Below are 22,808 nucleotides of genomic sequence, written 5' to 3'. Positions count from 1 at the left end.
TTACCTACGTGACTTTACCGAAAGAACTAAGAGTATGAATCCTTGCAGTCACGAAAGCTTCAAATCTAAAAACAAGATAATATATCCGTTAAGCGTAAAGAAAACGAACCAACAAAAGAGAGATGGAGAGAGAAAGAGAGAGAGAGAGATGACGCCACATTGTTTCGGATCCGTGAAGCGTCGTTGAGACGGAGGCGGAGGCCCTCGCTGCCAGTTTCACGCAGAAGGAGGCAGATCACCAACCTCGTCGTCTCTGCTCCCCTCTCCTCCTCTCACCTCCTCCCTCCGACGCCACGCAATTTGCCAGCCACGCCGCACTGGGACTGTCGGTTCATTGAGTCCCCAGTGGGGGGTGGGAGGAGAAGTGGGGGGCAGGGATCGGGGTGGGGGGGGGGAGACGTGGGCATCTCGAGGCCCGGCCGGAGCGCGGGGGGGGCGGTGTGGTGGGGGTGGTGGTGGTTAGATGACGGCTGATGGCATCGGGAAGGGGTTGGGGCGGCTGGGAGAAGGGAGGACGATGATGAGGAGGAGGAGCGGAGGGGGTGAGTTGGTCGAGAGGGCGGGGGGTGGGACAGGGTGGCTGGCTGCCCAGAGAAAGCGTGCAGGGCTGGACAAGTCGGTGGGTCGGCAGGGGTGGTGGTGGTGAGAGTTGTGAGCGAGCTGTGAAAACGCAGGCGGCAGGAGGGAAACAACTCTGTTGCTGGACGTGTGCCAATCCACCGGCACCGTCATGGCTGCTGCTGAAAAAAAAATTCCCCCCATCGTGTTCCAAGCAACTTGGCAATTCACGCTCAATGGACGCGTTACAGGCGGAGGAGGAGTTTCCTTGGCTGTGGCTCCCAGCCAGCGGTCGTCAAGGACGGTTACAATTTATTACGGCGGTCTTCGTTTCTCCGGTTCATTATTTCAGCACCAGGACCGGTTTTTTTTGCCGGTTTTGTGTTGTGTTTTTTTTAGTTGGTGGAGTTGAGTGGTTTGTGGGTTGGGGGTGGAGTTGGGGGTGCCGGTGGTGGGGGGAGAGGTTGCCTCAAGTAATGCCAGCTCGAGCGAGAACCATATTTAATAACTCGGGCAACACAGCGAGAGCAAGCGGGTTGTTTTTATTTATAATATTTTTTTACTAACGACCGCTCTGCTCGGCGAAATAATTAATATTAATCACGACGTCCGAACGCCCGCCCGCGCGGCGTGTGTGTGAGTGCGTGTGTGTGAGTGTGCGTGTGTGTGAGTGTGTGTGAGTGCGTGTGTGTGAGTGCGTGTGTGTGAGTGCGTGTGTGTGAGTGTGCGTGTGAGTGCGTGTGTGTGAGTGCGTGTGTGTGAGTGCGCGTGTGTGAGTGCGTGTGTGTGAGTGCGCGTGTGTGAGTGCGTGTGTGTGAGTGCGTGTGTGTGAGAGTATGTGTGTGAGTGTGTGAGTGCGCGTGTGTGAGTGCGTGTGTGTGAGTGCATGTGTGTGAGTGCGTGTGTGTGAATGCGTGTGAGTGAGTGCGTGTGTGTGAGTGCGTGTGTGTGAGTGCGTGTGTGTGAGTGCGTGTGTGTGAGAGTGTGTGTTTGAGTGCGTGTGTGTGAGTGCGTGTGTGCGTGTGTGTGTGAGTGCGTGTGTGTGAGTGCGTGTGTGTGCGTGTGTGTGAGTGCGTGTGTGTGAGTGCGTGGGTGTGAGAGTGCGTGTGTGAGTGCGTGTGTGTGAGTGCGTGTGTGTGTGAGTTCGTGTGTGTGAGTGCGTGTGTGTGTGAGTGCGTGTGTGTGTGAGTGCGTGTGTGTGAGAGTGCGTGTGTGAGAGTGCGTGTGTGTGAGTGCGTGTGTGTGAGTGCGTGTGTGTGAGTGCGTGTGTGTGAGTGCGTGTGTGTGAGAGTGCGTGTGTGAGTGCGTGTGTGTGAGTGCGTGTGTGTGAGTTCGTGTGTGTGAGTGCGTGTGTGTGTGAGTGTGTGTGTGTGAGTCCTCAGCGAGGCGATTTGCATGAAATGATTTGCATGGTGAGCGGTGGGTGTAGCGGTTAGCCCGCTACGCTACGAACCCGGCAACACGAGTTCGATCCCCGCTCACGGCCACTAACGCCAGCGACGATTATCTGAACCGCTCCTGGGCCTCCACTAGGTCGACTCAGCCTCACATGAGTCTCTGGCACGGTGTGTAAAAAACATCGCCACTGGGGAGACAAAGGCGGTCGGGCGTGGTGCTGGCCACCCACCCCCTCGTGTACCGTGCCGGTCTTCATCGGTACTCGCTAACAGCACTTGCCCAAACAGTCTGTTAAGGCTACACGGGAGATCTTTGTGAGTGCGTGAGTGTGTGTGTGCGTGTGAGTCCTGAGCGAGGCGATTTGCATGAAATTCCGATCCATCAACCGGCTCCGGCTCGCAGAATGCCCGCGCGCGCTCTCCGTGCCGAGGACGATGCGGCGACTTGCAGCGGCCGCGTCCTCGGGGTGTCCCAGCCACGAGCAACGAATGGGTTCCCGCGGGGTAACTGCGAATATCGCAAAGACAAAGATCATCCCCGGCATCGCCTGTGACACACTGTTGGGGCGAGTGCTGTTGGCGAGCGCCTATGAAGGCCGGCACGGCACACGAAGTGGTGGGTGGCCAGCACCACGCCGTGCCTCCTTTGTCTCCCCAGTGGCGATGTTTATACACCGCACCGGGTATTAATTTTAGGCTGAGTCTACCTAGGGGAGGCCCAGGACCGGTTCAGATAATCGTCACTGGTGTTGGTCGTGAGCGGGGATCGATTTTAGTTCGCCGGGTTTGTAGCACAGCGCGCTAACCACTGCGCCACCGCTCCCCACACAGATCACTGACATGAGAAGTTAGTCTGCATGATCATCTTGTCGCACCAACGCCACTTATAGCCACTGGCTCGGCACCCAGCCGACTGTCAGTGTACTGCTGCTGCTAAGCTCTGGTTGTGGTGGTGGTTGTGGTGGTTGTGGTGGTGGCTACGCTTTAATTCTAGATTTGAAGCTTTCGTGACTGCAAGGATTCATACTCTTAGTTCTTTCGGTAAAGTCACGTAGGTAAAAAATGAAATTAAAATAAAAAATAAAAAAAATCACGACGTTTCGGAGGCAACACAAGTCTCCGTCATCAGGTGGGACCGTCACAGCCAGATTTTCTGCATCAAATCTGGCTGTGACGGTCCCACCTGATGACGGTGGCTACGCTGCTGCACTTGGCTGCCTGTAATCCTCTATCACTGTGGAGGCAGCAGCCAGGGTTGGTGGCTCACTGCAGCACGGATGGGCTGTGAAACTCCCTTCCCTTGGGCTATCGAGGATGTGCCCTGCCCTGGCTCGCAAGGAGAAGGCGGCACAGCACGTGGACTCATCTCCGTTTGATTCCATCTGTGCAGGGATAGAGTGATGGTTACGACAATGTTAAGATAGGCAGATGGAGTGAAACAGTCAACCCACATTGAGCGCATACTGAGCAAACGTTTCACAGATACGTTTTGAGAGGCGCTCTTGCAGTTAGGTATTGGTTGGAGATTCATTGGAAGATTACTCTACAACAGGTATTCACAAGGGGAATTCTAAGAACCGATTTTACCGAATAATGGCTCAAAGATAAACAAAAAAAATTGTAAATTGTTGGGGGAGCACATATCCAAGATCAAGATGTGAGGAGTCATCGTGACCAAGGCTGTTGATGCCACCACCGCCAATTCCACCACCACCACAAATTCCACCACAACCACCACCACTGCCCTCCTTGTTACGAACGCTCTCCGCCCTGCGCATTATGCAGCAGTGGCTGCTGCACAGAAGACGCGAGACCTCGACGATCTGCGCTGACAGTCTCCCAACCATCTGCTCTTAGGGTCTCCTCTTCCACGTTGGTTCGCGGGACTCTTCGTGGAGACGATTGTGTGGATGACCGCGACGAAATTTCGGGAGCAGCAAATCTTCTCTGACTTCGGTATAGAGGGGTGCCGATTGGGGTGGGGTGGGGTTGGGGAGGGGTGGGAGCGGTCGTGCGATGAAGCCGCGAGTGGTTGTCGGCTGCACATGCGGTGGATGAGGCCCGAGGTCCAGGTGGACCAGAGCCACCGGCGTGACCTCTGGCCGTGTACGCAGCGAGCAGTCCCGGGTGAGATCTGCGATCACGACAGCGACGCGCGCGCGCGCGTGCACCCGTTGCGTTCACGGTCATTGCGCGCCGCGAGCTGCTCGAGGCGGCTATTCCCTGCGAAGAGTCAGCAAACCATTGGCAACGCAAGGGTGAGCCCTATAGCTGGAGAATATGCACACGTTGGCCTGCACGCATGATCGTCTGTACACCCTATGGCCTGTACACCCGACGGCCTGTACGCGTGGTCAATGTGTACGCCTATTGACTCGTACGCTCGCTCACTTGCACGTCGGGCAACCCGTCTGCTCGTGGACCTGGTGGCCTCTTGCGAGGCACGCTTCGTGCGAATCGACGCGCGCGCTCTCTGGCAACCGCAGCCAGGCAGAGCGCGTCGCATCGCGAACGAGGATCTCGCAACGCTCATTTGAGAAATTAACTCGCAACGATTGCGTTTGGCCCGGCGATCGGCTTCGGCGTGACCTTGACACCGCGGCGGTGCCATCACTCACACGCCCCGTGCCTTTTTAACGGCTCGCAAAGTCCCCTGCAGCTCTCTACCGGAACCAAACGCTCCGGGCGGCAGTTGAAACAATGGGGGCGAGTTTGTAAATCCCGCAGCGCGCTGCCTCTGCCCACCCAGCAGCGCCGTATACATCGGTGAGTTCGCGCGCGATGGGATAAATGATGCTGTGAGTTCTCTCGCTTCTTCCAAGACCTTCTGGGCCAGCGTGGAAGAAGTAAGCCGAACATGGCCTCGAGAGAGGGGCTCTCCCTTCCGCTCTATCTCTCTCCCTCTCCAGCGGTGGCTCCTTCCGCCCGCAGTGGAGTGAGCAAATCCATTGCAGGGTGGCGCCTTCACCTGACCACGAATCCTTGCGCCAGAATGCCAATAGAGTAGCTTCCTTCAACTCTAACCAGCGGCTGTGATGGAAAGTTGTGTATGCGGGAGGGGGGGGGGGTCTTCCCTCAATGTTCTGGTGCTCAGAAAAACTTTACTTATATAGCCCGGAGAAGTTTGAAAACTCATTGCTTGAAAACTCACTTCTGCATTGAAAACTAATTTATTTAAAACTGCTTTTATGTGTGTTTAGTTTGTTCTCTTTACCCCCCTCCCCCAGCCCGTGCCACCGCCGATTAGCATGGCTGGCTACGTACGATGCGAAAGAAGTTCAACGCACATTCATACGCACATTAAGCCTCCAAAGTTTATTCGTGAGCAGCGAAGGCCTTTTCGCCACGAGCGACAGGAGGCAGGCGCTCTCTGGACTGGGGCCTCTTCCTTCATGCCAGAATCATTTTGGCAGCAGTCGATGGTGGACGGCTCGCAATAAACTTAAATAGAAGCAATTTGTATTTAATTTACCAGGTAAGGCCCACTGAGCTATATAGCGATGTTTTTCGGAAGCGACTTGGCTCATCACAAATTATATAGCTCAGCAAAGCAGCTCGTCTTGTGGACATTTATAGCGGCCAAATACTCTATTAACGCGTGGTGTTGATTATAAATATGGAGCGGAAAACCCGAGGACCCGGAGAAAAATTCACGCGACCACGGGGAGAGAGAGAGCGACGCAAACTCTGAATATACAGCAGGCGTCAGGGTCGGGATTGAATCCATTAACCTACTGCATACCAGGCGAGGTAGTTAATATCTCGCCACCGTGATGATTATGAGACAGAGAGACACCGCAAACTCAAATATACAGCAGCAGGCATCAGGGTCGGGATCGAACCCACGAACATCCTGCATACCAGGCGAGGTAGTTAACATCTCGCCACCGTGATGATGATGAGACAGAGAGACACCGCAAACTCCAAATATACAGCAGCAGGCATCAGGGTCGGGCTCGAACCCACGAACATCCTGCATACCAGACGAGGTAGCTAACATCTCATAGCCACCGTGATGGTGATGATGATGATGATGAGACAGAGAGACACCACTAACTCCAAATATACAGCAGCAGGCATCAGGGTCGGGATCTAACCCACGAACTTCCTGCATACCAGGCGAGGTAGTTAACATCTCATAGCCACCGTGATGATGATGAGACAGAGAGACACCGCAAACTCCAAATATACAGCAGCAGGCATCAGGGTCGGGCTCGAACCCACGAACCTCCTGCATACCAGGCGAGGTAGTTAACATCTCATAGCCACCGTGCACGGAGTGGAGGAGACAAATTCCAACGCTCGCTGAATTCGCACGCCCACCAGCGGAGCGCTCCCAAGCCAAAATTGAATTTCGCAGCTCGGGAAAGTTTAACCGAATTAGCGAACAAAAAGACGACCGCGGAATGTGTCGCGTTTTTTGTGTCACCCACCCACCCACCCCGCGTCATTTATCACCGCTGACGGTTCGTCACAGACTCGTTGGCATTTTTTTTTGTGTGTTCACGCTCGCTGGAGTTGCTGTTAATGAGTTGGCGCGTTCATGCCTCAATGATGACAAAAAAAGAATAACAATAGCATTAATATAAACAACAATTATCCGTGCTCTCCGACTGCATGTGAGTTCAGCTGCGTGTTGCGTATTTTGGGGGAAGGCAGCGGTTAGAACAGTGAGCGATTAAAGACTTTGTGTAAATTCCTGTCCACAATCTTGCTCCGCTTTCCCTGAAAAGTCTGCGAAGATGCTTGGCGCAGTGGCGAGCGACACGATGCGTAACTAATTGGTGCAATTGCATTCTTGAGTATGGCGATATGGTTCAGGAGCCCGATAAAAGTGCCGAGGTCTGTATGCCACTCGACGAGAGGACTTCAGGAGAGAGAGGGACAGAGAGTTCGTTCGTTTGTGTAGTTTCGCTGTTCCGTCTCCTCCGCTGAAGCAACGCAAACTGCAGTGGGTTTACAATACTGTCCATAGTTTTCGGTTGCATGGCCACCAGCGCACGACTGTGCATTGTGTCTTTAAGCATCCACTTACGAAGGAGATGTGCACATCGGCCTGTTGACGCTCTGATGCTCTGATGCTGTTGATGGTTGTTACGCCACCGGTGTCTTCGAGGAGGAGGGAGGAGGGAGGAGGAGAGAATGTCAAAGTGCAGGAGATGCGATGATATTCGTGTCTAGAATGAGACGTCTGTTCCGGACTTGCGCGTTGTTCCATTCTGTTTCGCCGGCGTTCGTCCAGACCTGGGTGACATTCTAGGATGGTGACAGCAGCACCATTCCAAAAACGGTGCGGGCACTGGAGGGGGGGGGGGTGTTGGGAGTAACCGCTGCAAAAATGTGTCGTGAATTTATTTGCAAAACGACCACACTCCTAATATTGATGCAGCTGCACTAATGTACGCATTGGGGTGTTCATCGTCAGCGAGGTGATGGAATGGCGGTGGTGCAATGGTTAGCGCACCGTGCCACGATGCCTGTCGGGCAACTGATTCTGAGTTGACCCCTCGGGGTTACACCGCGTGCCCGTTCACTCACGACGGACAATCATCAGCGGTGAGCGCCTTCTGAATCGAAACTAAAACATTTCTACTTTTTTTTTCTTTTACCGGGATAAGGTTTACAGAGCTGTGTAGCTCTTGTTCAGAAGCGACCTGGCCACAGATGATAGCTCAACGATGTGGCTTATCACGTGGAAATGCATCGCAGCCAAATGCTGGAAAGGCACGACATTGATTCTAAATGTGGAAGGAAAAACCGGAGGACCCGGAGAAAAATCCACGCGACCACGGGGAGAGATACGCAAACTCCAAATATACGGGCGTCAGGGTTAATGTCGAACCCACGACCTCCTGCATACCAGGCGAGGTAGTTAACATCTCGCCACCGTGGAAGCGGCCTTGCGCCTGCCTCACTGCTCCTATGGGCGTTGACCAGCACGGCGAAGTATGATCAAACAACCCCCCATGACCGACACGGTTTTCGGGAGACGCTTTCATCCAGCGGCGCATTGACATAGGGCCGCGAATGTAAATGAATTTAATTTATTAATTATAAGTCAGTATACATGAGACATCGACAATCCTCGAAAGCAGGATAATGAAATAAGCACTTTATAAGACAGCATTGCTGCGTGTGGCGCTGCGAGAGAGTGAGTAGATTACACTATGTAACACAATTTGTGTTCCTCGGTTGTAAATGTTATTTCATAATTGCTTACGCTTAAAAAGTATAGAAAATGGCTATTATTCCCCACAAACTTTGCTTTTCTGACCAGGACAGTGATATTTATTACTTTACCTATTTTCAATGATAAAACGGGCGAACTTGTGTCTCAAATAAAGTGTGTGTGGTGCTATGTTTGTGCTGTGTGTTGTGTGTGTGTGCTGTGTTTGTGTGGTGTGTGTTGTGTGTGTGTGCTGTGTGTGTGCTGTGTTTGTGTGATGTGTGTGTGTGTTGTGCATGGAGTGTGTGTCTCATCAGTGGGTGTGCTGTGTGTTGTGTGTGTGCTCTGTTTGTGTGGGGTGTGTGTGTGTATGTTGTGTGTGTGTGCTGTGTGTTGTGTGTGTGTGTCTCATCAGTGTGTGTGTGTTATGTGTGTATGCTGTGTGTGTGCTGTGTGTGGCGCTGTGTGTGTGTGCTGTGTGTGGTGCTATGTGTGTGTGCTGTGTGTGTGATGTGTGTGGCGCTGTGAATGTGTGTGTGCTGTGTGTGGTGCTATGTGTGCGTGCTGTGTGTGTGTTGTAGTGTTTGTGTGCTGTGTTTGTGTGTTGTAGTGTCTGTGGTGCTGTGCGCGTGTGCTGTGTGTTGTGCTGTGTGTGTGTGTGGCTCATCAGTGTGTGTGCTGTGTGTGGTGCTGTGTGTTGTGCTGTGTGTGTGTTGTGCTGTGTGTGTGTGGCTCATCAGTGTGTGTGCTGTGTGTTGTGATATGTGCTGTGTGTGTGTTGTGCTGTGTGTGTGTGGCTCATCACTGTGTGTTTGGTGCTGTGTGCTGTGTGTGTGTGTTTGGCTCATCAGTGAGTTAATTGTGTGTGTGTGCTATGTGTGCTTTGTGTGTGTGGCACATTGTGTTGTCCTGTTTGTGTGTTCGGCTCATCAGTGAGTGTGCTGCGTGTGAATTGTGCTGCGCTGCTGTAGTGGGTGCTATGCATGCAACACGCACACCACGCCGTGAACAAACCCCACATGGGCGACAGCACATGGCACTCAGTACATTGTGATTAAACACATACAGGCAGAAGCAGCAGCAGCCGCAACATCGCACAATGACATCTCGTAAATTGTGATGAAAAACATACGGGCAGCAGCACACAATGTTCAATAAGCGACGACTGCACCAGCATGCCCTGCCCTGGGTATACGCTCTGGTTCCGGACAGGTCCTGTGCAGAGTGAGAAGTTCTCTTGTACACACGCGTGTGTGTGTCTGTGCGTGCGTGTGTGGCTGATCTTTGCCAGACACGTGCGATGCCCCTCCAGGTTGTTTTTGTGTGTGTGTGTGTGATGCTGCAGCAGCAGTATCAGCGTTAGCAGCAGCAGCATCAGCAGCGTTAGCAGCACCATCAACGGCGTTATCAGCAGCAGTAACAGCAGCAGCAGCAACAGCAGTAACAGAAGTAGTAACAGAAGTAGCATCAACAGCGTTAGCAGCAGCAGCGGTAACAGCAGCAGCAGCTCCCAGTGGCACCCAAATGCCAATGAAATAAACATGCCGACCTTTGCTCCCTTGTGCGGCAGGATGACCCCTGGGGCTCTGCTCGGGGTTTTTTTTTCTCTCTCTCTCTCCGTTCCGTGAGTGAGGGGTTCTGTTTCCCGCGGACAATGAGAGGCTGTTTTGTGGACGGGCAGGGGACCCAGCTCAGCTCCAAATTCCTGAAGCTCAAAAAAACAAAGGATTGGTGTCCACCGCTTCTGAGGCCTTTTGTTTCTTAACACCAACGATCTCATGCCACGCCTCTTCTAATGCGAACCAAATGGTACGCACTCAGCCCTCCTCCTCCTCCGGCGTGAGCGAGCGAGCGAGCGGCACAGGGAGGCTCCCAGCCGCCGCGTCGGTCTCCTCTCGGGGGCTTGTACCCGCGTGCCCGTTCGACGCCGACGCCCGACGTTTTGCTACCAGCCCCCGAGGAATTTCTCCCCGTCGCGCGTGCAGACCGACTCGTGGGTTGAGATTGGAGGTGTGGCGAGCGACCCGTTGTTGTCAGATGGAGCGCAGAGCGTGACGTTTGAGAGCAGGTGGATTCATGTTGTGTTGCAAATGACGCTGCGAGCGGTAAGGACCTTGATGATAGTGCCCAGTGCTCCATGCAACAAGATGATAGATAGTGCAAATGTGTGTGTGTGTGCGCGTGTCTGATCCTTGCCAGAGACACTTGCATCGCCTTGTGCATGCTCCGTAGCGGAAGCAGCAGCAGCAGCAGCAACGTCTACCACAGGCAACCCCATTGACTGCAGCTCATGAAGAATCCCCGAACACGTGGAGGGCAACTTGTCGAGCACCGTGCCGAACAACACGCGGTACGACCCCGGCAACAAGTCGGGAGAGAGCTCGCGGCTGGTCGTCCGAAGAAAGACAGAGAGAGAGAGAGAAGCAGAGCTTGAAATATTTCGTGACATCTTTCATTTAAACAGGAGAGGGGGGGGGGGCACATAAAGCAAAGCATTGGAAAAAAAATAAATGATGAACGAAGCAAAGTGCCGACTACACCGAGCATCTTCTTGTTTCCTCTGATCGTTAAACAAAAGAGAGAGAGAGAGAAGCTGATGTAGCTCAACAGGCTCCAAGGTCGCTTCGTGATGCTGGTTACGCTGCGTGGTTAGATAGCAGATGATGGCCAAATACGAGGAGGAGAGACTCTGAGCACTTGCATGGTCATCATCACATCATCACGCAACAGGAGGAACGCGAAGGGCTTGCATGATCACCAACATCATCGCGCACTCCCGGAAGGAGTGGGGGTAGTGGTTTGGGGGGGGGAGGGGTGGTGGGAAGGAGAGTTCGGCAAAACACTGAACACAAAACCAGACGCTAGCGAAGACACTTGTGGGAACACTTACCTCTCAGCTGAGGCGCGAACACTCAGCGAGGTCTCCATGCCCGCCGCTGCCTCCCCAGGAGGGGAGGGGGCCTTGAGAGATGTGAGATGAGTTGGTGGTTGTGGTGGTGGAAGGGGGGGGGGTAGTTGTGGGGAGACGAGTTAGTACCCTGGTTTGAACTCATTACAAGGGCATCCGTAGGAGCTTGTTATGATGGTGGTGGTGGTGGTGTCGTTTGTAGGAATATCACCATCTCACAGTACGATGTTTTCGTTCTGATATCCAGTCGGGGGCTTCGAGAGATGCAGTAGTGGGATATAAACTCCCTCACCTGTTCTACAAGAGGTTGTGGATTCGATCCTAACCCTGGCGCCTGTATATTTGTTGTTTGCACGTTTTTCCTGTGTTCGCGTGGATTTTTTTCCGCGTCCTTCGCGTTTTCCCTCCACATTTAGAATCAGCAACACGCGTTTAGATTATTTGGCTGAAATACATGTCCACGTGATAAGCCGCTTCGCTGAGCTATCATTTGTGGCCAGTTAGATTCTAAAAAAATTGCTAACATAGCTGAGTGAGCAATTACCTGGTATAATTGAAATAAAATAGTTGAACTTTTAAATCGTCGTTTAATATCAGAGATGTTTCCTGGGAATTGAGTGCATTGAGAGACAGAGAGAGGCCACGTGGATTGGAGAACACACACAGATTCGTGACATCTTCCACACTCGAGTAAAGTCAGCGTGGCCCAGGACAGGACACACCACGTCTAGCAGGGATCATGGATGGTTAAGGGTAATGACGGAGTGACACGCAAGGAATGGAAAGTGTCGGAGAGGACGTAAAAACGTCAGGAGATGGAGCGATGGCATCAGCTGGAGTGCAGGCACCTGCGTGGATTGCGTCATCGCGGAGCCGTGATAGGTGGCGGTTGGAGGCTTCGGGAGGCCTTTATCCAGCAGTGGATAAATCATGGCTGATGACGGTGGTCAGGGTGAACAATCCACAACTAATGACAATGCATTCATGTGGAGAGGAAAACGTGGGAAGGAAGCGACCCGTGCAAACTGTGAGCACCTCCGATTAGCATGGTTGGATACGTACGGTGCGAAAGAAGTTCAAGGTAGAAACATGCCACTGTAATTCGCTAATGTTATTTGACAACAGTGAATTCCAAGTGTAGTCATTTATATATTGTTCTATTGCTCGAGGTCACATATGATTGAGTGTATTGTTGAGTGTACGTATCGCTTGTCTTCACGTATCATCGAGTACCTGCATGGCCGAGTTTATTTAAGATCGAGTCTACGTGTGAGCCAGTGTAACACGTAGGCTTTCGCCACCAATGTCATCCATTGTACAGGGTTGATGGGTTAGATCGCGTAACAGGTGGACTTCTCCACAAATTTGGCTGTCGCTTGATGTTGCTAGTTGCATTTACTGCCGAAACGTCGTACTCAGATTGTAAATGTTGTGGCTTGGCTCTCCAACACACCGGTTAGTGCTGTACTAGTGACGAATTGGCACGTTCTGTTTACGTGACAACCCTTACTAATTAGCTGTGTCGGGTGGTGGCGGGTTTAACGACAAATTTATATATTTACGCGATCTAACCCCCCAAAAAAATCTTATTATCTATGTGTGAGTGTTTAATCGATCTACCTTTGTAACTTCCTCTGTGGAAGGGGGGAACATGTAACTGTACGTGCAGTAGAGACCTGCGGCCTATCTGACGATGAACTTCCTCTGTAGTTCTCCGCCAATGTCCGACGCCATCTTGGAGGACTCGAAACCTCTGACAATTGAACCCAGTCGCTCATCGGGCTTTCTAAGCTTACATTGGAAACTTTCTCCGTTCCGACAGCGTTGGCGCGTCCATCCGTGCGTTGCGTTGGAGCGGGCAGTTGCGTGCAGCTCTTCAACGCCACTCGCACTCGCCGTGTCTCTCTGCTGTGCGTGAGCTGTCCACAAGCGAGCGCCCCGAGTGACGATCCTCTTTCCGCCGCCGATGGAGATGGAGCGGCAAGTGATCCCATTTAAGCGCGCGAGAAATCATCAGGACGGCACGCTTCCTTCACATCTACATGCCGCCTCCACGTTCATAAAAAAAGTAAGAAGACGCATTGGTATGAAAAATAAGAATAGGTTTGACCTTATTTGGCAATAAAACAGTTCTGATAAGATATTCAAACACCAAATGGAAACTTTTTAAAAGGAATCAAGTGCTGCATTAACCACACGTACTTGTGATGAACATGCAAATTAAACATGCTCTGGTAATATATGATGAATTGTCTTTGAAGTTGATTGGCCTACACCATAGAAAGACTTCTTTATGACTTAGTCTCACCAGTGTTTAACCTGAGAACGCCAAAAGGCGAACAAGTACAAAGCCAATGCACGTATCAGACCATGTATAGCTCGGAGTGAGCAAGATATAGATCCCATGATGTAAGACGTCTTGGTTTCCACTTCTCAACAATCAACACGGCCTTCCGGGAGATTGCACAATATCAGCAACATTGATTCGACACAAGCAAAGCTCTGCTGGTGACTTCATCACGAGCAGCGTCAGTGATTAATTACTGGCCGAATCACCGTGCGAGTCCGTGCAACTCATGTTCAATAACCAATTATTATGCCGATTAGGTGTAGTGATGTCCGTTATGGCTGTTGTTCACAATTGCACCCATAAAAAATACGTATATTCATACTGGCTTTAGTGTACACTAATATGGGATTGTTTGTATGCGTAGCTCGTAATCTAGTGGTAGTGCCTTACGCCGATAATCCCCTGCCCTCGAAGCCAGCCAGAGAAGTTGAATTCCCCTGGGCAGCATCGTTAAAGTGGAGCCGCTCACGTGCACTGTTGGCGCTCGGCTTTTGGCGACGAACCAAGCCGGTGCGGTTCCTCGACAATTATCTGAGCGGTGGGGGAAAGAGCCGCGAAACGTCGAACCTCGAAGGGGCGGAGGGGGGTTGAACCCTCGAGGTTTGAGCCGCCCTGATCCGCACGCTAAACCGCAAAAACCGCCGCACCCGCCCGCCCGCCCTTGAGACGGGACGAGGAGGTTCACAGACATTCAACCCATTCGCGGACAAAACAAAGACGCTCATTGTGTCGGGAGCAAACAGGTGCAGGCTGGAAGGCCGTGCCAAGCCCCCCCCCCCTCTCACCGCCCTCCTCCTCATCCTCAGTGTCACTCCTCTAGCCAACAGGGGACCTCTTCTCTCCCATAGCCTGCAAAGCCCTGGTCACCCCACCGCGCCCCTTTCCCCCATCCCACTCCACCACCACCTGGGATTGAACCCAACCTGCAAAGATGCTCAGTGTGTTAATCAGCAGCAGCAGCAGTCACTGCGGGATGAAGGCCTCCCCAAGCTTCGATTCTGCGGTGTATTATGTACTTCTGGAAAATACCGTGTTAATAATGATATATATATATATATCGCGTTCCGAAGTGTCGCAGCTACAAGATAGAAATGATCACCTGTGACACAGCTAAAAGCTGCAATTCAAAGTAGCGCACTGTTCCAATAATCATTTTATTTGACCTTACGGGTTGATGCTGGTGGGTCGAGACCCCATGACCCGTTCCGAAGTCACTCGTGAGTAACCCTCGTGATCAGCAATATAACTCATGCGGCCGGGTTGATCAGAATAAAAATATATATTTATTGTTTTATCTCCATCAGAATCTTTTTTTGTATTCGTTCTGGAGGTATCCGATGAGCTATGAAGCTCTTTTTTTTCATCACCCCACAGATGTTCAGTTAGATGCACAGCCGCAGTGCTTCGTTCGTATGGCGGCATTGACCAGCAGTGGACCGATGGCTTCGTTCGTTTCCACGTGCCCGCCGTTCTGCGTGTGTAGCCGCCGCCTCCGCCGCACGTGTGCGTCACGTGTGCATCACGTGACGCACGCGTGATGCATGTGTGCCTCACGTGCATCACGTGTGCATCACGTGACGCACGCGTGCCTCACGTGCATCACGTGTGCATCACGTGACGCACGCGTTCCTCACGTGCATCACGTGTGTCTCACGTGCATCACGTGCAAACACTTTGCCACACAATTTCTGCGCGCATGGCCGGGGGGCGGGGGTGCTGGTGTAGGAGAGTCTTTGACAGGCCTCGGAATAGTTACGCTGTGGCTGCAAACCCCTGACGCTAACCCGGCTCCGCGAGGTGTGCGACAGCGGCGTGTGACTTGAGATGTCGGCACGCGTTACAACTCCCCTGTTCCGTCCTGCGATGTGTCCCAATGCCTCCCTCTCCGCGTCGCCCTGAGCCACGTGCTGCCTTACAGGCCCGAGGCTTTATTTCAGCCGGAAACAGCCGTGTGACGCTGTTGTGTTGGCATGCCCCATTCATCTCGCCTTGGAATTGTCCGAAGCCTATCCGCAGAATTGTAGGGATGTGCGGTGCAATACTATAGGATTATTGTGGGTTAGCCGTAGCTTGTACTCTAAGTGGTAGTGCCTTACGCCGATAATCAAAGCCGGCCCTAGGAGAGTTCCGGAAAATATCGAGTGTCTCATTCCACCCCCGGGTCCTCCAGGCCAACGGGATGTAAGAGGTCAATGGACAATGCAGTTCTACGGGAACTGTTGATGTTTTTTTGTCATAATGCACGCCGAGGCCCCGAGTGCTTTCTGCACACATCGTTTCAGTGTGTCGTTTGAAACTGACGTATGACGTCACCGCGTCGATTCTGACGTATGACGTCACCGCGTCGATCCCAAGTCCCTGCGCCCCCGCTCCGTCCAAACGTGAGATGGGATCATATTTGCCCGGTGACACAAGGTGGTTTGGTCCCACACCTTTCTTCCGCTCTGGAGAAAAACTACGTGCATACCATCGCGTAGGCTCTCGCGGTTCCGCTTCAGAGCTCTCTACGATTGTTTGCGGGTTGTCCGACGTTTTCGCTCCGCGTGTCGGGAGCTCCTTCATTTCTTCACTTCCCGAAGAAGCTGCCAGGCACATGGCGGTGATGTCCGATGCTTCTTTCCGCTTGCTGAGGGCTTCTTCGTGCCCTGAAAGACAAACAAAAGCAAGATGCTCCCAGCGCTTGGAGCGAAATCCGATACAATTCGACAACGCATCCTCACAGATAGATCGAGACACTTCTTAACCCCCCTACCTCGACCCCCAACCAAGACACTCTTCCAATCGCGACCCAACCACGTGTGTGTGTGTCTGTGTGTGTTTAACGGACCTGAGTGGACCTTACTGTGAATACCACGACACGCTCAAAAAGTAGTCGTTTGGGCACACAATGGAATCACAATATAATCTGCGAAGTATTTCATGGCACTTTGGCAAATCTAATAACGCTTCAAATTACAACAGTCGTGAATTATATATGATCCGCTGCCTTGTGGGCCAGTTCTCTGTGCGCATTGATTCACGCGCGGCTTCGTGTGCGCGTGTCTAGCTGTGCTTTGCGGGGGGGTAGAGAAGATATCGGATGTCTTTATCAATCTTGTAACGAGCGAATCGCATAAAATTGCGCACACAAAAACACACACACACACACACTAACGAGCGCTTAAATAATTGAACGGCCCCGCAAAAAAATGTACCGTTCGGTAGCGCACATCAATTTGCAATAATCGCCTATCGCTATTCAACCATCAACTCTAACTGTCGTGCAATCATCTTTGTTCTCGGCATCATCATCATCACCATTATCATCATCAGCAGCAGCAGCTGCCGTCATTATCTATCCGCCGCTGGATGAAGGCCTGCATCTTCAGTGCACCCAGCGCAAGGTGCCCGCGCGAGCTGATTTCACCGCTCCGTCTCCGTTGGTGGGACCTCACCACGCGGCCGGTTGGGATTGAATCCTCCTTTTGGCTGCCCCCTCCGTTGGTGGTCTCGCCCGCAGGTTCCACCATCACATTCGAGCCCGAGCCACTTTCCCAAGCGGCCAATCTGACGTCTCCGCCTGGCGCAAGTTCTCGAATTAACGTGTGCCTCTATAAATATACATTTGTATATACTGCGTGTATGTATATATATCTCTCAGAGTAATTAGTGTCAATGCTTCTTTGTGCACTTTCAGTTTTCGGAAGGCCTTCATCCAGCAGTGGGTAGATGCATGGACCCAATAAGTGGAATGGGCGGTACAGGTTCTGCTGTGGGGCGGTCTCCATGCCCCCCCCCTCAACCCCTCCCCCCTCTCCTCCTTGTGGTGCTGCGTGAGCTTCGGTCGGTACCCACGGGTCAGCTGGACAAACACTTCCGATCGCTGAAGTGGGAATACAACGGCCAGATGCGATGCGTGCGGGGTCCATACGCAACAACAACAATATATTTCGATTAAAAGCTTTCGTGACTGCAGGGATTCATCTTCTTGGTTCTTTCGGTAAAGTCACGTAGAAGGGAAATAATAAAATAAAATATTATGTTTTATTTTTATTATTTTATTATTTCCCTTCTACGTGACTTTACCGAAATAACCAAGAAGAACAACATTATAATAATAACACAGCACTAATCTTAATAAGAATAACACTTGGTGCTGACCTGGTGGAATGGTTATTCCATCGGACTTGATAAGCCACTTCGTTGAGATATCATTTGTGGCCAGGTCGCTTCTGAAAAATAAGCAAATTTCTCAGTGGGATTTACACTGGTAAGGTGAAAAAAAAATTTCAGTTTTATTTGTATATTTTTGTTCAACTGATTTGTTTAAATTTTGATTTAAAGCCTTCGTGACTGCAGGGATTCATATTCTTGGTTCTTTCGGTAATGTCACGTAGAAGGGAAATAATAAAATAATATAAACATTAAACAATAAAAAAATTCTCACGACGTTTCGACTGCAACACAAGCAATCATCATCACTCCTATTGTCTTTGTATTGTTTATTTTTGTAACGTTCTGACCTGCCCCTACTGGACATCTATGAAAAATACGAGCTTCCTGGCGAATCGGATTTCTCCCGCAGTACAAAAAAAATTGTCCGATTCAGATTCCGGATCGAGTCAATCTGCTGGCGTGGCGCTTGAAACAGTGGCACAAGATTCTGAAAGCCGTCCACGCAGTAGAACAAATCGTGACACCACACTCAGTCCCCAGTCGGCTGGTCGCGTGCGGTGGGGTAGAGTGTGGGTGCGCATTATCACGCGTGGCACACATTAAAACTCACCACCACCACCACCACCCACCCACCCACTCACCTCTTCTTCCAAAATGTCTGGCCAGCTTGAGAGAACAGAGACCAAAATACCCTCGAGTTAATGTCAACATGGCATCGCCATCCTTGTGGGCAGATGTTTAATGACTTGTTGACTCGCGTGCGCGTGTTCGGTACGGTGAGGATTTTTAACCTTAATTATGGACGAGTCCTACCTGCCCCGTTGCCAGCGTCCCGTCGCCACCCATTCATTGCTTCATCTCTCACTCGGTATGTTTTTTTTCCTATCCGGAACGCCGCCAATCCCGCTTGGAATACACATTAACCCCCCCTAAGAGGAACGCCTGTCCGTAACACTGCTTTATCATTGTGTTCTCTATTCAGATAATCGTATGGGTAGGTGTATTTGCATTTCTTATATATATAATGAGGTTTATGCGTGGACTGATCGAGATGGATGCGGCGTTCCACAAATAGTTTCCCAAACGGCATTCTGAAAACTTGTAAATAATTTAAGATGCATTTAAATATTCTTTGGGTCTTTCGCTAAAGTCACGTAGATGGGTTCAAAGAAAATAAAAAAATAGCAAAAAACTACGACGTATCGATCGCAACACAAGCGTTCGTCATTAGGAAGGAAAACAACAGAGAGGGAAAGCTGCTGAGGCAGTCTGTTTTAAAGGTTTAAAATGGGTGTAGCCCAAGGGTCATAAACGAAGTGGGTGGGGCTAGTGATGTTAATGTGAGAGATTAGCATGTTAATGTAGGATCGGAGGGTGACGTCCACAAGGGTGCGGAGGTGGCTATGTTAATGTGAGAGATTAGCATGTTCATGAAAGATCGCAGAGCAGCAACGTCGAGCACGGCGAGCGAGTTGGCTGTGTTTGGGTGGGAAATTTAACCTGTTCATGTAAAATCAGAGAGCCGAAAATAACAACTAACATCGGAAGGTGGTAGGATGGGAACATCACAGCCAGCTATGACGACTTAAACTGGTTGATAGCGTCCTTCCAATGATTACTCAGTTTGTACCCATCTTCTCGATTTAAGTTGTGTCTGTATATGTGGATGGCTTCGTGGACGAATCTTTGTTGATAGCCAGTGGGTTTGCAAAGTACATTCGTCTTAGCGAAATCAATTTCGTAAATTGAAAGTAAAGATTGTTGTTAGTTGTTAATCCGTTAACAAGTTTAATGGGGGATGGGGGGGGGATGGGGGGGGGGGAGCGGTGGCACTGCGGTTAGCACACTCCCCCTACGAACCCGGTCATTTGAGTTGGATTCCCGGCCACGGTTAAAGTTATCAGCGGTGAGTGATCTAATCTGAACAGGTCCTCAACTCCCCAACTCGTCCACCAACCCGCACTTACCAGCGTGGTGAAGTATGGTCAAAACCAATACCCATGGCCGACACGGCACGGGGAGGCCTTCATCGAGCTGTAGATAAACAAAGGAGTTGCTGTACATCGTGAAACATTAATCAAGGAAGGGTCACTCACACAAACATCACGCCATCCACCATGCGAGTATTCACGCAATGGGTTTATTTCAACTGTAGGATGATACAATCATCTCTTTTACCGAGGGACACCTGGGGCAGAGGGTAACACGATGGTAATACTTTTCAAAAAATTCCCCGACATATAGTTAGCACAACATTGTAACTTGAGCGTAACGTTCCGTAATTCCGAAAACTGTTGAGATCTCCAAACAGTCGTTTAACATCGGCGACAAAACTAGCAAAGATTCGGTCCACGTCCTCTGCAGAGCGAACGGCGATCAAATGACCCCAAGTTAGTTACGAACAATCGCGTGTGATATGCCAGGGCCATTGACAGGTGCGGCACGGTGTAAATCCACTGCTGGGTGGTGAACTGGGCTCCCATGGTGAACTGGATTCACATGGCGAACTGGACTTCCATGGTGAACTGGACTTCCACGGTGAACTGGACTTCCATGGTAAACTGGAATCCCATGGTGAACTGGACTCCCACGGTAAACTGGACTTCCATGGTAAACTGGACTCACATGGTTAACTGGACTCCAATGATGAACTGGACTCCCATGGTGAAATGCACTTCCATGGTAAACTGGACTTTCATGGTAAACTGGACTCACATGGTGAACTTGACTCCCATGGTGAACGAGACCCCCATGGTGAACTGGACTCCCATGGTGAACTGGACTCCCATGGTAAACTGGACTTCCATGGTAAACTGGACTCACATGATGAACTGGACTCCCATGGTGAAATGCACTTCCATTGTAAACTGGACTTTCATGGTAAACTGGACTTCCATGGTGAACTAGACCCCCATGGTGAACTGGACTCCCATGGTAAACTTGACTCCCATGGTGAACTGGGCTCCCATGGTGAACTGGACTTCCACGGTAAACTGGACTCCCATGTGCAAGGGTCAGCAACCAAAATAACAAGTGGACCCATTATTTTATTGCCGCACTGCAGTCCTTAAAGAGCCGCATGCGCCTCTGGGAGCAGCAGGTAGCCGGACCCCTGCAGGAAACCGTGCAGGCTCAACGCCACCAACCCCCTTGCTTAGCTTTCGAGATGACGTCGCAAGGCACCGGACACTGAAGTGGCCGCACCGCAGATGATTGTCGGTGGTCCGCCCATCATCGAGAGGGAGCGGACGCCGAGTCGTCGACGTGCCTCGGGAGTTTTTGAGTTTTTTTTGCCAGGGGGTTGTGTTCAGTTATTTTTTTCGCCGATGGAACTCTCCTCTACAGGACGTGGCTGGGTCAATGTCCGGCACGAGACAACGAAATGCGCTGAGATGACAGCGTCAACCCCCCCCCACACACCTCGCTCGACTCGTGCGTGTCCAGATGGTCATTGTGTCAGCATCATTCTCACGAGTTAAGAATAATCCCCTCGTAATCCCTGTTCACCATCGCTCTGTGTTATTTATACACTGAGACTTGTCTGTGTGTATGTGTGTCTGTGCGTGTGAGCGGTGGTGTAGCGGTTAGCGCGCTGGGCGACCCGGGTTCGATTCCCGGCGACCCGGGTTCGATTCCCGCTCACGGCCACCACCAATGACGATTATCTGAACCGGTCCTGGGCCTACCTCGCCTTAGGTCGACTCAGCCTAAAATAAGTACCTGGTAAGGTGTGTAAACATCGCCACTTGGGGAGACAAAGGCGGAACGGCGTGGTGCTGGCCACCCACCCCTTCGTGTGTCGTGCGGGCCTTCATAGGTGCTCGCTAACAGCACTTGCCCCTATAGTGTTTGTTGTGGATTCGGGGGTTGGCGTGAATTGACAACTCTGATAAGGGAGAGGGAGGCTTTGGTTCAGGGGGTCTCTGGCTCAGAGGGTCTGTGGATCAGAGGAGCTGTGGATCAGAGGGGCTGTGGATCACAGGGCGTGATGTCATAGGTTGAACTACAAACTTCCCAATAGAAGTGCGGGTCAGACATTGTCAAGGACATTGTCAAGCGTTTTAAATATGACACAACATTAATCGACTAATCATTCCTCGTATTTTCTCTCTGGCAACTATTAATAAAATACACATTGTGGGGGAGACCCAACCCCCCCCTATCCCCCAGCCCCCGCATCGCCTCTTCCATGCATCCGCCACTGGGTGATACATAAATGTGGGGTGGGTGGGTTTGTACTGGGGGGCTGCTATTGCATTAGGGGGTGCTGTGATTCAGAGGGGGGCTGTTATTTCGGGAGCGGCTAGGGGGGGAGGTATGTTGTACACCAGGTGGACTGTGCCCCCCTCACCCCCCCGATCCCCCAGGCCTCTGGACACGCCACTAATTGCGAATTGCTCAGCACCCCCCCCCCCCCCGTGCCAACCTCTGTGCCACAGATAAAGTGCGAGCCTTGTAATCGCTTCCAGGCGAGGCGAGGTGCCTTCGCCGCTGCCTCGCGCTCCAACAAGCGGCTGACGCTGGGGCCGCTGTGACACTCATCCACTCGTGGATGTTATGAATGTACAACTCGCGGTCAGGTTTCGTGGGAGTTTGTTTGACAGAAGGCGCTGTAATGTTACATGCGTGTTACATGTATGTGTGTGTCTAGACCCGGTACACACGTCCGTGTCTAACGCAAGCAAAAAAAAACCGCTCGCTCTCGACTGTCGCCACTGAGAATTTTTTTCCAGCAAAATATTTAACGCACGCCAATCAGCATAATCGACGCGCCATTGTACACGTGGCGTGATAACATGCCGCGCGTGATAGCATCGCGCGCGAGATTTCAAGATAACCCCCGGCTCTCAAACAATGGATCTGGCAACCAGCGTGGAACAATAGCCATAGGAACATACACGGGGGGGGGGGGGGTTGTATATTGTTGTCGAGTGATATACCAACCGGTTCTGAGCACCCCCCCCCCTGGGTCGACTCAGCCTTAAAATGAGTACGCTGTGTAAACAACGGCACTGGGAAGACAAAGGCGGCCAGGCGTGGCCCTCTGTAATTCTTTCAGCCCCTTTCCAATCCACTGCTGGATGGAGTTATCCTGCCCTACGCCGTTGGGTCAGCGGGGGTTAGGGTTGGTTTATACATCACGCCAGACGCTCATTTAAGGCTGAGTCGACCCGCGGGGGAGACCCGTTGACCCGTTTGTATGCAATTTGCGGCTGATGTTAGCCGCGCTCAAAATCGGATTTACGGCGCAGTGAATCAGCCGTCGCGTCATCA

General features: G+C 51.6%; 1 protein-coding gene across 5 annotated transcripts in view; it reads right to left on the bottom strand.

The window, feature by feature from the left end:
• Positions 1 to 2,347: 2,347 nt before the first annotated feature.
• Positions 2,348 to 22,808, bottom strand: part of LOC133354036 (uncharacterized) — a 42,629-nt gene continuing 22,168 nt past the window's right edge. For 2 of the 5 annotated variants that reach the window (XR_009756533.1, XM_061570580.1), the window contains exons 2-3: positions 19,502 to 19,568; positions 14,217 to 16,024 (exon numbers count right to left, since the gene is read on the bottom strand). Coding sequence is in view for 2 of the 5 variants with exons in the window: in XM_061570580.1 (XP_061426564.1) it covers positions 15,429 to 16,024; positions 19,502 to 19,568 (663 nt within the window). In the remaining 3 variants the exon portion in view is untranslated. Of the gene's footprint in view, positions 2,464 to 14,216; positions 16,025 to 17,519; positions 17,591 to 19,501; positions 19,569 to 22,808 lie in introns of those variants that run through there. The other 3 variants (XR_009756534.1, XR_009756535.1, XM_061570582.1) reach the window with 3 other exon arrangements.

This window comes from Lethenteron reissneri, chromosome 46 (genome assembly GCF_015708825.2).
Source record: "Lethenteron reissneri isolate LAM-NWPU_2019-01 chromosome 46, ASM1570882v1, whole genome shotgun sequence".
Classification (NCBI taxonomy): domain Eukaryota; kingdom Metazoa; phylum Chordata; class Hyperoartia; order Petromyzontiformes; family Petromyzontidae; genus Lethenteron; species Lethenteron reissneri.
Note: the sequence above shows the minus strand (reverse complement) of the source record. Positions and strands in the feature narration are given on the sequence as shown.